This window comes from Chelon labrosus (genome assembly GCF_963514085.1).
Source record: "Chelon labrosus genome assembly, chromosome: 23".
Classification (NCBI taxonomy): Eukaryota; Metazoa; Chordata; class Actinopteri; order Mugiliformes; family Mugilidae; genus Chelon; species Chelon labrosus.
In genome coordinates this window covers 6,078,394-6,091,209 of record NC_140356.1, presented here as the reverse complement: position 1 = coordinate 6,091,209, position 12,816 = coordinate 6,078,394, and the positions used below count along the sequence as shown (strand labels likewise).

The window sequence follows — 12,816 nt, the reverse complement described above, 5'->3', positions numbered from 1 at the left end:
TTCCTCCATACAGTTCAGAGAATGGACATGGGCCTTCTGAGGGTGTCCTGTGGTGTCTGGCAACATAACGTTGTTAGTGGGGGCATTTGGGGCCTGTGGGTTGAGGGGAGGGGCCTCTGTGGATCATCCCACAGATACTTGATCAGTTTGGGTTCTAGTGAATTTGGAGGCCAGGTCAACACCTTGTGCTGTTCTTCATGTTTTTTTTTAGTTGTTCCTAAATAGTTTTTGTGTGTGTGTCTGGGATGGCTGCTGCCATCAAGGAGTGTCATTGCTGTGGGGTGGGGGTGTCTGGTCTGGTCTAGGTGGGTGCTACATGTCTAAGTAACATCCGCATGAATGCCAGGTCCAAAAGAAGTCGGTGGAGTCTGGTGGATTTTAAGACACACAGGCATCAGGTCATCCATAAGTGTAAAAAAAAAAACATGATTCTTCAGACCAGGCCACATTCTTCCATTGCGCCGTGTTCTAGTTCCGATGCTCATGTCCCCATTGTTGGTGCCTATGCAGCCACATACAAAACAAATTGTACAGTGTGTTCTGACAGCTTTCTATCAGAACCAGCCTTAACTTTTTCATCAATTTGAGCAGCAGTACCTCGTCTCTTGGATTGAACCTTCACTCCCCATGATAATGAAATAATCTGTTATCCCTTTGAGCTCTAACTTATAAAGATAACCAGTCAATCATAATGTTATATCTGATTAGTATATGTTTTGCTGCTGACCCTATTGACAGCAGTTCTCTGTTTGGCTTCTGTGTCACTATCAACCACAGGTATTACACTGACTATGGATAAGTACTTCATACGACCCCACTTAAAAGAAACCCCATCTATCCCTTTAAATTGGCCCACAATACCCAGTATTATCTAAATATCTGTGCATGTGCATACCATTCACTGTCAACCCACCAGCACTCACTGTAGCCTTCTCGCAGAATAATCAGCCACTCTGTGTTTTTGGCCCGAGCTCTGCACAGTTACGGGAAATGATCTGAACACGCAGCACAAGTCAAGTGAGAATAATCGCTGACCAGGGGCGCTAATGCGGCTGATGTTACAATGCAACCTGTTGTCAAGAGTTGACAATGAGGTTATTGTGTGGGTCGGATATTCTTTGGTGATATTGCTGTAATGATAGAGAGGCCAAATTGGATGCAGATGGTGTGAGTGCTGCCTTGCTCGCAAACGCCAACGTTCACTGCCGAAGAGCTGCAGCAGTTCATCATTCCTGCTCTGAGCTCTGCTAGAAATAGTGTAGAGGTTGTTTGAAGTGAGCGCTCTGATTGGTTGATGAATGTATAATGTTCCTACAACTGGAAAGTCTCAAGCTCAGACTGCGAGCCTTGCTTTGTTTCCATCAGTCGTCATGTCTCCTCATCGGGTGAGACACTGGAGGGCTCGTTGGCGGAGAGATTGGGCTGTGTAACTGTGTAAACTGATTAGAGCCTGTCCCTTTCAGACACAGATCATGGCCAGTGAAAGCTAGGCATTTCTTTCATAGCAACGTGTTTAACTCTCAGCCAGAAGAGTGTTGTAATGTGTCCGTGGACTAATTAAGAGGCCTCGGTGTGATTACATTTTCCCCCGTGTCGGTGTGAGGCTTGCGCACATGCACACAGGCATGTTTAACTCCGCACTGTATATGTTTAAAGCAGCTTCGAGCTTTTCCATTTGTCTCCCGGATGATGTCTTAACGGCGGCGTGACCTCTGACCTCTGTCTGCAGGCATGCTCTCTGAACGCATCCCCTCTGCCGACTCCACGCAGCGCCACACTTTCTCACAGCTCTGTGGTTTCACTGCTGTTTATGCAGTCAGGTTTCTGTCCCTCTTGACTGTGCATTAGAAAAATATGACCGACTGTATGTTTAAACATGTCCAGTGGAAGGGAGACAATGAACCTCATGTGATACCTTATGTATAGGCTAAGCAAGCAAATCTGGTCATGTGTAATGTGTATGTTTTGCAAACATTGGATTGCAAGTAGGACATACTCTTACTAGCCATAACATTATGACCACCTGCATAATCACTGGTCAACTGAATAACACCTAATAATGGCACACGTCAGTGGGAGGGATATATATTAGGTAGTTGATGCGTTAGTAGCAGGAAGAATAAGCAAGTAGAAATATTTGAGTGACTTTGCAGCTCTTGTGGGGTTGTTCCTATCAAAAGTGGTCCAAGGAAGGTTAAGCGGTGAACGGGCGACCAAGGTTCAATGCTGATCGCTGGGAACGAAGGCTAGCCCGTGTGGCCCGGTCCAACAGACAGCTACTGTTGCTCAAACTGATGAAAAGGTTAATGTTTGTTCTGGTAGAAATGTGTCTTAACGTACAGTGCATCACAGTTTGTACGGGGCTGTGTTTCCACAGAGTGGTCAGGGTGCCCATGCTGACCCCCGTCCACTGCCCAAAGCCCGACAATGGATATGTGAGCATTAGAGCTAGTCTATGGAGCAACAGAAGAAGGTAGCCTTGGCATGTCGCCGGGATGAACGCAACAACCTTTTGCCATTGTCATGGGGGTGTGCTTGGTCTGCAACAATGTTCAGGTGGTATTCATAACATAAATGCATAAACGCCAGAACCCAGGTCCCCCAGAGGAACAATACATCTTTCATTTGAGCAGTTGGTGGTGCTAACCTTGTGGCTGATCTGTGTATGGCAGATTTGATTTGACCATATTAGCGCGCATACAGTGCTTCATTCCAGGATTATTATTTTACAACGCGGGGATGAGTGCACGCAATACTTTCTGAAGTGATTTAAAGGTGATGGGACAAGGGAGAGATGAAAAAAAATCTCATTTTGATCGAGGAGGTCTGCACGTAAGTGTATGAACACACTGTATTTGATCTTCAGGGCCTGCAGCACCATCATTTTCAGATTAGGTGTTTTAAATCACATTGAAGTGCCAAGTCTCCCCTTTAATGCTTGTCTGCTGCTATCTATGAGTTGGTGATTTCAGACAGTGCCTGCCTATCATGTGAATCTCTCAGATTACTTTTGGACCATTAAACTTGGCCACTTTATCCCCAAGACCCTTCTTTCTGTATTGGTGCAAGCTGACTCACCTAAAAGCTGAGAGTTGGCACTTTGAGATAGTACCCATTATGTTTTTTTCAAATTGAATGCGCTGAGGAACAGACCCCGAAGAACAAAATAAAGTGCGGCTGTCCAAATACTTACGGCCTGAGCTGTACATATCACTATGTGCGACGTGCAACGTGGCAAGCCTCGCAGAGCCTGCAGTACAGCAGAGCGACACGCCTCAAGGTACAGTAGTTGCAGCACGTTGTTCCTTGCTGCACTGCTGTAGTCAGCCCTTTAGCTCCTCCGCTCTGTGCTGCCAAAACCTCCAGCGAGCTGCTCGGCTCAAAGCTGGGAACGCTGGTCTGGCTGAACGATGGGTGAGGGACGCCAAAGAATGATAAGCCACAGAGCAGCGTTCCTCTCCTCTGCCATCTTCTCAGAGCTCCTCCTGAGGTTAATAAAACCAGATGATTAATTAGTGGTGATTAATGTGGAGCAGTGGGCGTGTTAACTGTTGGTGATTGAGGAGTTTATTGAGCTGGAGTTTTGGGGAGCAGCCAGATGCCTGAAATGTGAACGTAGACATTAAAGCAGGTTTTAGACTGTTGGGAGTGATTTCTGTCATTTAACACTGAACCTTTAGCATGGCAAGCGCCGGAATTCATGAAAAAAAGAACGTTTAAGTGCTCTTAGAGGACCTAATTAACTCTGCTGCACACATTATTGGACCCGTGAGGGTTCTGACTCTTACACGAACACTGAATCTCGGTGAAGCTATTCGAGCCAGTTCAACTGGATTTTAATATGAAGTTCCGTTAATAGATTTGACACATGATCATGTACGGATCATTATGCTTACACTAGGCTCATTATTAACCCATTCCAGGCCAAAAATATTTTGTTAGTGCTGCTTCCATTCTGTCTATCTGCCTCTCTCTTTTACAATTTTTCTCATCTGAAACTAATTTTGATGTGAAAGGGTTCCATTCAAGATTAATGATTGACTATGTATTAAGTAAATACGATTGCACGATGCAATCAGTGAAATTGTAGGATATCAGAAATGCTAAATAATAAAACCGGAGAAGTTTTGGTTTGTGTGTAACTGAAAGCAACCATGAGCTCATAACCATGATAACAGTTTGATTTGTACGAGGCTTGGATAGTTGAATAGTAGAACAGTTCGTAGCTGAAGCCGTAGATATGGATCAGGAATAATGCATACATTGACATTAAGCCACGAAAACAAAACAGGCAATATCTTGTAAAAAGCATAGTGCTGCTGATGTCAACAGCTTGTTTTCAGCGTTTCATCTGGTGTGACGCCCCATTGTGCAGCAATAACAGCAGTTACTGGAAATAAACATTTCCAGTAACTGCTGATCAGTCGTCTACAGCGGTTTAGAGGAACTTTCTCAGTATAGAACCACTTCAATTCTGAAATGTTGGGATGGTTTCCTCATGTTAACTCCTTGTTTCAGGTCCGTCCACAACATTTTTATTGGATTAAGTCCAGGACTTTGACCTGACCATTCCAAAACATTCATTTAGTTTTTTTCTGCCTTTAGGCACTCTTTTGTTGAGCAGCTTGCGTACTTCGGGTTGTTGCCTTGTATTTTTAAATTAAATGGTAAAACCTGTGGGGGATTTTGCGTAACTGAACGCAACCATGAGTTCATAACAGCGCCATAGACAAAAATAACACGAATAGTTTGATTTGTATGTGATGCTAGGATATTTGCAACAACGCACAAAGAAGCTGTAATAATGCATAACTATAGCTATCGATATATGGATCAGGACCGTAGACTGTGGTAAAAATGGATGACTCCATTTCCTTCCTCCCAATGCTTAAACTGAAGCTAGAATTCCAGGGATACAGGCTGCGCCATCTGGCGAGTTTTGTCGATGGCAATTATCAGTCACAACAGTCATCATCGTGATGTCACATCCTGTTTTTATAGCGTCAAATACATAAATGTAACTTATCATAAAAATGGACACTTGGACTTGCTTCATCATTATATTAACTACTTAACATCTCTGGAAAATATTATTACGATGTGTACGATGTTTAGCCTTAGTTCAGCCCAAGTCCCATCCTCTAACGTTAAGGGGGTGGAGCTTATGACCTATACTGCATCCAGCCACCAGGGGGAGCTCTACTTGCTTTGTGTTCACTTTTAAGGATCTGTCATGGTGTTTTCTGATCAGTACTAATACAATATTGGATCGGGTGGATTGACATGAAGGCACAAAAACAAAACTGGACATAGATTCTAAAAACAGTACTCCATAGTGCTATTGGGGCCAAAAACTCAACATGGTACCATTTAACAGTTCTTAGAATGCCAACATTTTAACATGTTCTTATTTAAAGAATGCTTCTTTATTATTTTCTTGATGGTATCACATACAACTTCAGTCCTAAAAACATATCTTATATTGGCGGATGGGATTTCACTAAATGAGGCAGACTTGTTTCAACAATACATTGAATCATTTGTGCAGATGGGCGTTTTTTTTTCTTTTTTTTTCTGTGTGTGGGGTTCCCGACCGCCCTGGTCGAACTGCCTTGTCACATTCCTCGCCATTCTCAGTCCCACAGATGGCGGGAAGGAGGCGGCCGGATTACATTAGCAGATCCTTGTCTGATTCTTTTTTTTTTTTTTTCCTCCTTCTATTTAATTTTCTTCGCTGAAAGCTACCAGTCTCAGCCAGAACGGGCCACCCCCACTTTCAATCCCTTCAGCACACACAACAAGACTTCCCTCCTTTGGTTTCCTCAGGTGACAATTTACCACTTACACCACACACACACACAGAGAGACAATCAGAGAAAATCCTGAAGCACCCCCCTTCCCTTGACCCCCTTAAAAGTCCATTTTAATCAGGGAAGCCTGGAGCAGCCTCAACACCTAATACCTCAGACAGGTTCATCTTGTTACCGAGCAAATAAATCCCGTTCACAGACACGCTGAGTGCAGACATGGCTTTGGGCGACCTGAGGGTGGTTTCCTTTAGAAGCGCTGTGACTGTAATGAAAGCATACAGCGGCCGTGAGGCCCACTCCACCATCTCTGCTTTTGTAATATAGCCATGAATACAAATGGCCTCGCTAATTCACTCAAACTCCTAACAACACTCATTTCCCTCTCTGCCAGAGGTCATTTGGCACTCCATTGCTCTTGCAGCTCCTTTCCTCATTACATCTGCCTCCCATGGGACTCTTCTCCAAATCCTCAACGTAATCACTGTTAAGCAACTAAACATTCTGTAATTTGTTTTGCTGGTCGATGTGCTTAAGTTACACCCTCTCCTGTTTAGATTTCACACGTGTAATCGAAATAAATCCGTCTTATTTCATTTGTTGGCGCCTTATTTTTCTCTTGTTCATGACCTTCGCTGTGTTCGGCCTGGTACAGAGATGAGCCCCGGACTTCAGCTGGAGGCGAGCCAGGGCTCTGGCAGCACTGACCGGGCCACCGCCCAGGGTCTGAGATGCTGCCAGGTCACTCTGGTGCCACCGGGCTTGGTGCCAAAGCCGCAACCACAAGGAGTCCTACATCCAGGCCAGGGAACCACAAGTTGATGCTAGACTGCGCTGTAGGGAGTCACTGTACACAGAAAGGGACACAGGGTTCTTTGGATAAGGTTTTATGAGATTATTCCTAGATACAAATCTAATCAATCAACGGTCTGATGTGTTTCAGTATAATAAAAAATAGTTCAAACTTTCTTTAAAACCTTATTTACAACATCAACCTTCAGGTAGATAAAATGTTATACATATAATCTCCTGTTTACAGTTCATAGTCTTTCAAAAAAATGTTTTTTCCAGTTTTTCTAGGACATACAAATACTACATTTCTCTCCAAGGTGCATTTCCCTCTGATGACGGAGAGCCTGCATGGCACAATGCACCATTGTATCCGAGCGCCGTGCTGAGCCGCGGTATGTTCTGTTTGACATTTGTGGCATTCCCACCGAGTTCTACCGCGATTATCCTTATCAATGAGAGACAGACTGATGAAGGAGGATAAGGCCCTCAGCAGCTTTTGAGCCAGGCACATGGCGGTTATGAGGACAAATGTTCCCCACCCTACAGACATCCCTTTGGAACCTGTTAGAAGGTCAGAGATTCTGTATGATAAACGGATCTGGAGACCAAATGGCAGTATATTGTCCTGAGGTTGAATACTCTCCTGCGCTAGGAATGCTGATGAAAACATCCTGTTGGCACTGTTGTGCAGTAAATTGTATAATAGTGTTATATAACAGTCAGCTCTGTGTTAATAATCAGACTGCTACGATTTGGGTGTTCTGGCTTCAAACATGTTTAATGGCGCTTATTTGAGCATCTTTCTGTCTCACAGGATTAAACCTGATCAACCTTTTATTACCACTGGTGTCACATCATCAATCTGATATAGTTAGCAAACAGTTGCTTATTCACTAACTCTTCTTTTAACACTGTTGTTAATTTTTAGAGTGAAATATCCATATATTTATCCACTAAATGCTCCATTATATTAGCTAGCTAGTTGCTAAATTTCTCGGTCAGGTGTTTTGTGCTGGACAAGTAGCGTAGAATAGGTTTATTTGAGTGGCGTCATGGAAATAACTCTGATGAGAGCCGTAAGACTCAACCAAAACATTAGAGCTAAATCTGTGAAACCAGAGTTAGCTGAAAGATGCCAAAATGCCCCATAGAAATGCGTGAAACAGAGATGATCATGCCGCACATTACTGCAAGCAGTGCCTTTCATGAGAAAATAGTCACATGACCGTGTATAAAAATACAGATCGTAGCAGCTTTAAGCATTTTTACTTTTTGAGACATGCCACAGTCCCTTGTAAGCTACCCATAAATCGTGTTTAGATGATGGTAAATATAAGTTAGTTTTTTCAATTATTCCATTGGGGGTGAAATAATTCACTTTGATTTAAATCACATTCCCTTTTTTCGTAGGTTTATTTCGCTGTTAGAATGATGTCTTGATGGATATCTGTTCCAGTTGGCCGGTCCCTATCTTACTAAATTTCGCTTTTAGAATGACTAGTCTTGATGGATATCTGTTCCAGCTGGCCCACTATTCAAGTGGTATGAGTGGTCTCATGATTCCACATGGATACTTTCTGTCCGCATGTCCTAATCTATGACCCTGCTATCCCCCCCGTCAGTGCCTCTTATCAGCCTTTATTGCACCACTGATAACCCATTCAAAGGCCACATTAGCATATCGGCTGCCAAGTGGTGCCTCCAGGGCCCCAGCGATTCGGATCGTGAAACACAAATGTGCTGCTTTAGTGTTAATCCAAGACTCGCAGGGGAGCCCTACCTCGGCAGAACGAGCGAAGAGACACAAAACAAAAAGTTAATGGGTGACAAACCTCAGCGATGCTCCGCTGCTATAGGGCACTGCTTCCATTAACCGTAGCCGGGTGAAAGCCATCCCACTGTGCTGAATGTCTTCTGCATCTGGCCTTTCTGTGGTAATGAGGTAGCACAAGGGTTCAGTCTGTGTTCTACATGCGAGCACTTAGCAACACACTGAGAAAACAGTTGTGCTGTAATGTCCAACAGCATTGTTGGTTTCACTGGTCTTCTGTAACAGTGCTTTTTTTATAGGTTTGTTTTTTGGAAAATTAAACAATATAACGATGAAGTCTCAGGCTCTGGAAAGTTGTGATGAGCATTTTCTTACATTTGCTAAATACAAATGCTAAAAATGAACAGATTAATTAAGAATATGTAAAATCAGCCGTGACAGGTCCTTCTTGAATGCAATTGTGTTTTATTTTAGAAGATGCGTTAATACATGTCTTGATTAAACTGCTGATGCAGTCTTAAACAGACCGCTTTTCTCTTCTCATCACACGAATCGGCCCACACATTTATCAGGAAGTCGTTGAGTCTGGCTTGGTTCTGGAGTCTCGATAAACAGCTCAATCCAGTATAAATAGCGGGGCCTTTGGTCTGTAGCCACTGTGGCTGAGTGCAGCAGGAACAGCTGCAGTCGCTCTGTCGCCGAGCCCGGCTCACTCCTCAGCCATCCTGCCAGTCTCGTCCGTGCCGTCTAACATAAGCAGCACTTGAGGAACCAGAGCCTGTTGGAGGGCCTGGTTGTAATTTCAGCTCGCAAAATGCATCCCTCAGTCTTAATGTTTTTACCTGTGCTAATGGGCACACGTATTTTTAAAGCGCATGTGTGATGTGTGAATGTCTATATCTGCAGCTAATCTAGTAAAAGCTGTTGCTATGTACCGTATGCACTGGATGTTGGCTTGTAGTTAACGATATAAAGTCATTTTACTCCTGTATTAAAGCAGCATACATTCATATTTTATCACGTCATTTATAAGGGACCTCATGCACCTCATCATGACCAAATTCTTACAGTTCCAGTAAGTTTTATAAAGTCTTTTGGTATCTTTAGGTACATTGTTTTGGTTGTATGCCCCACAGAATAGTTTTGATTCAAATATTGCATCAAGCACTTGTTTCCTGTAGTAAAATCCTTTGTAGGCCTATTGTAGTCAACCATTCCAGCACCAAACACTGGACAATCTTGTAGCTAGTATCGAAAATGACCAAATGTAGCTTTAATTATGCAATGTTATTTCGAACTTTGACTTAATAATTGTTTCGATGAGATGTCAGATTCGTCTAAACTGATCCTTGATCCACAAAGGTACGTAATTTATTTTTCCAGAGCAGATGTGAAGTTGCTATGTAAATCCAAAAATGATAGCTCTGATAGTGCTGCTTGATGACAAGTTAAGGGATTGCCAGAGTTTTCGACATCATGGTGATGTCATATCAAAGTCAGCTGGCTTCGTGCTTTGGACAATATCAGTGAAAATTGGTTGCGATATCAGAGGGTGGCTGCATTTCATTGTTATGGTCTAAATATGTGGGATAAATTAAAGGATTATCTTATCTTAGATTTGTGTTGTCGTACAAGGACTCTAACAGAACTGTAATCACTGTGTTTTATTTTGTGTGCGAAGTATGGACTTGCATGGAAATATGCTCTAAATTATCACCTACACTACAAATTGTGCAGATAAAGGCCTGTCTGTAATCTGTATGGAGAGAAAAAAACATTTAAAAGGTACAGTGTGGGAATTTGCATTCTCACATTTACTGTGAACTGTTTTTGGAAAAAGATTTACAGTGTAAAAATCTAAACTATGAAGAGACATGTGATAGCATGCCTGTTGGACAAGAGTCTGTGTTCTGTGCAAAGCTGCAAACATTATTAGGTAAAAAAAAAAAAAAAGATGACTGTGGTCAAAGTGAATGCCCTGTGTTAATGTGAAACGATGGCTGCTTTAGAGGAGCCCTGCAGGTGCTCGATTGGCCACTTGGCCTCGCTCCCAGAACAGTCTGTAAAGGAAGGATTAGGTTGTGTTAATTGGATAGATGGTCCAAAACGATTAGGTGGTGCGAGGAGCATTTCCTCACCCCTTCAGCCCTTCAGCCCCGACACCTCCAGCCCATAATAATAATAAAGCCCCTGACTGTAAACACAAGGCCCGGATACAGTGTGTTAACGTGCTGATTAAGCTGATTAAGGAGCCAATGTCAGTGTCTGAGCTGAGTACAGCCCTGTCAGGAGTGAAACAGAAAGGTGGTTCATTTAATAAAAAGAATCCTAAAAAAAATGTGCTACCATTTGATAATTAGCACTAAACAGAAAGTAGAGCTGATTGTAGGAATGTTGATGTCTCTGATATCATTGATCATAAACCAAAATACTAGAAAAATTAAAGCTCTGACCTGACTAGTTAAGGAATCACCAAAGTTTTCAGTATCATGTTGACGTCATACCAAAGGCAGCTGGCTTCATCCTTTTGGACAACATCTGTAAAGATTGGTTGAGATATTAGACGCTGGTTGTATTTTGTTGTCACTCTAAATTATCATGTATTTCACTATTCAAGATCTTAACAGTCTCCCAGAACCTAGCAGGTTGAGAACCTTAGAACTTGCCAACATTGACAGTTTGAACGTTTACTTCCCCATGTCCGTGTTGCTGCAGGTCTTTCAAGCCGGACTTCGTCCTGATCCGCCAGCATGCCTACAGCATGATTCCCGGTGAGGACTTCAGGAACCTCGTGATCGGCCTGCATTTCGGCGGCGTCCCCAGCATCAACTCTCTCTTCTCCGTGTACAACTTCTGCAGCAAACCTTGGGTGGTAAGCGGACGTTAACAGCTCCCTTTGCTCTACTTTAAGCCGCACAAGGGTGTCCATCCCTCGGCAGCTGCCCCCGACTGATTTATTTGGGCTATTAAATGGAGCTGTAACACCTGCGTCTGGAGCCGGCGGAGCAGGCGGCCTCTAACACCGCACATTATTAGTCAACCTGCTCTGAGGGAAGCTACAAAACAGCAGTGAAAAGCATGCTTGGCTCTGCATGAGTTGTCTGGGATGCACCTCACCTTACTGGATCTGTTTTGTGGTTAGTTTCCACAGTCAGTGCCTCAGAATCAAGACATTTGACAATGAGGTGTTCCCAGAGCCAGTCTAGCAGAGAATGCCCCAGAATGTAGAAAACTTAACTACCTCACACTTTGTAAATCACTGATGAACGCTACAAGTAGGTGCACCAGAAAGGAAATTAAAACACATTTCAACACCATGGTGATGTTATACTGAAGTCATCTGGCTTCATCCTTTGGGCAATACCTGCAGAAATTGGTTGAGAGATTACAGTCTGGCCCTAATTTATCATTACTCTAAAGTGACTTGAACCTCACCATCCAAGATCTCCCAGAACCTAGCAGGTTGATAACCTTAAAATTTGCCACAGGGACAGTCCACAGCAAATGATGTTTTTTGTCAGTGCCCCAGAGTCAAGGTTTTATTAAGTAGCTGCCATGTTGCACAGACATGTGTCAAAGAGGTATTCCAAGGGCCAGCCTAGCAGAGAGCTAGGACCAAGGTAACCTCACACTCATGCTGAATCCAACAAGTAGGTCCACCAGAAAGAAAATCTCACACTTACGGAATTAATTGTGAGTATAAGGATTTGCAAATGGATTATTCCATATGTTTTGGGGCTGCCAGCGTAGGATATCTGGATGACACATAACGGATAACCAGGCCAAGACTATTTGTCCAGGTCATGGTTTATAGACTATAGACTAGAGACAGGAGTATTGAGTTGAGAGATGACAGTTTAAAAGCCCTGTGACAACAACTGTGTTTAGGTATTTATTAGACAAATGTGACGTGTTAGCTTGCTTGCTGACAGGATATGGCAGTGTTCTATCTCCTTTGCTCATTTGGAATGTTTAAGTGCATGCTACTAAAGCCTTCTCATACATGATTTGTAAATATTACTCAGACTACAGACAGAAACCAGAAAGTCCCAACACCAAAGTCTTGTCCCTTTCCTACAGATTCTACATAGTCAAACTCAGATATCTGGATCCAGAGATTAGAGAAGGGTTTAACTGTACTTGACCAAGTATATGAAAAGGTCGGACAAAAAATGCCATCCCAGTCCCAGATGTTAAGTTCCAGATGATCCATCACGCAAAATTCATTCTAAATATCATTCTATGAACACAGGTGGAGCTTTTAAAAGCTTCTCTTTAACCTCTCACGTCCCCTGCTGCCTAAATAATGACTCCGGACTGTCTTGTTTATTTCTGCTTGCAGTTTTCTCAGATGATTAAGCTCTACCACTCCCTCGGCCCTGAGAAATTCCCCCTGAATGAACAAACCTTCTATCCCAACCACACGCAGATGGTGAGTGCCTCGTA

General features: G+C 43.1%; 1 protein-coding gene across 1 annotated transcript in view; it reads left to right on the top strand.

Moving 5' to 3' along the window:
* The window catches only part of syn3 (synapsin III), a 96,882-nt gene that overhangs the window by 28,368 nt on the left and 55,698 nt on the right, over window positions 1–12,816 (top strand). The window contains exons 4-5 of the mRNA XM_084573595.1: window positions 11,086–11,242; window positions 12,713–12,802. Coding sequence (XP_084429721.1) covers window positions 11,086–11,242; window positions 12,713–12,802 — 247 coding nt within the window. The remainder of the gene's footprint in view (window positions 1–11,085; window positions 11,243–12,712; window positions 12,803–12,816) is intronic.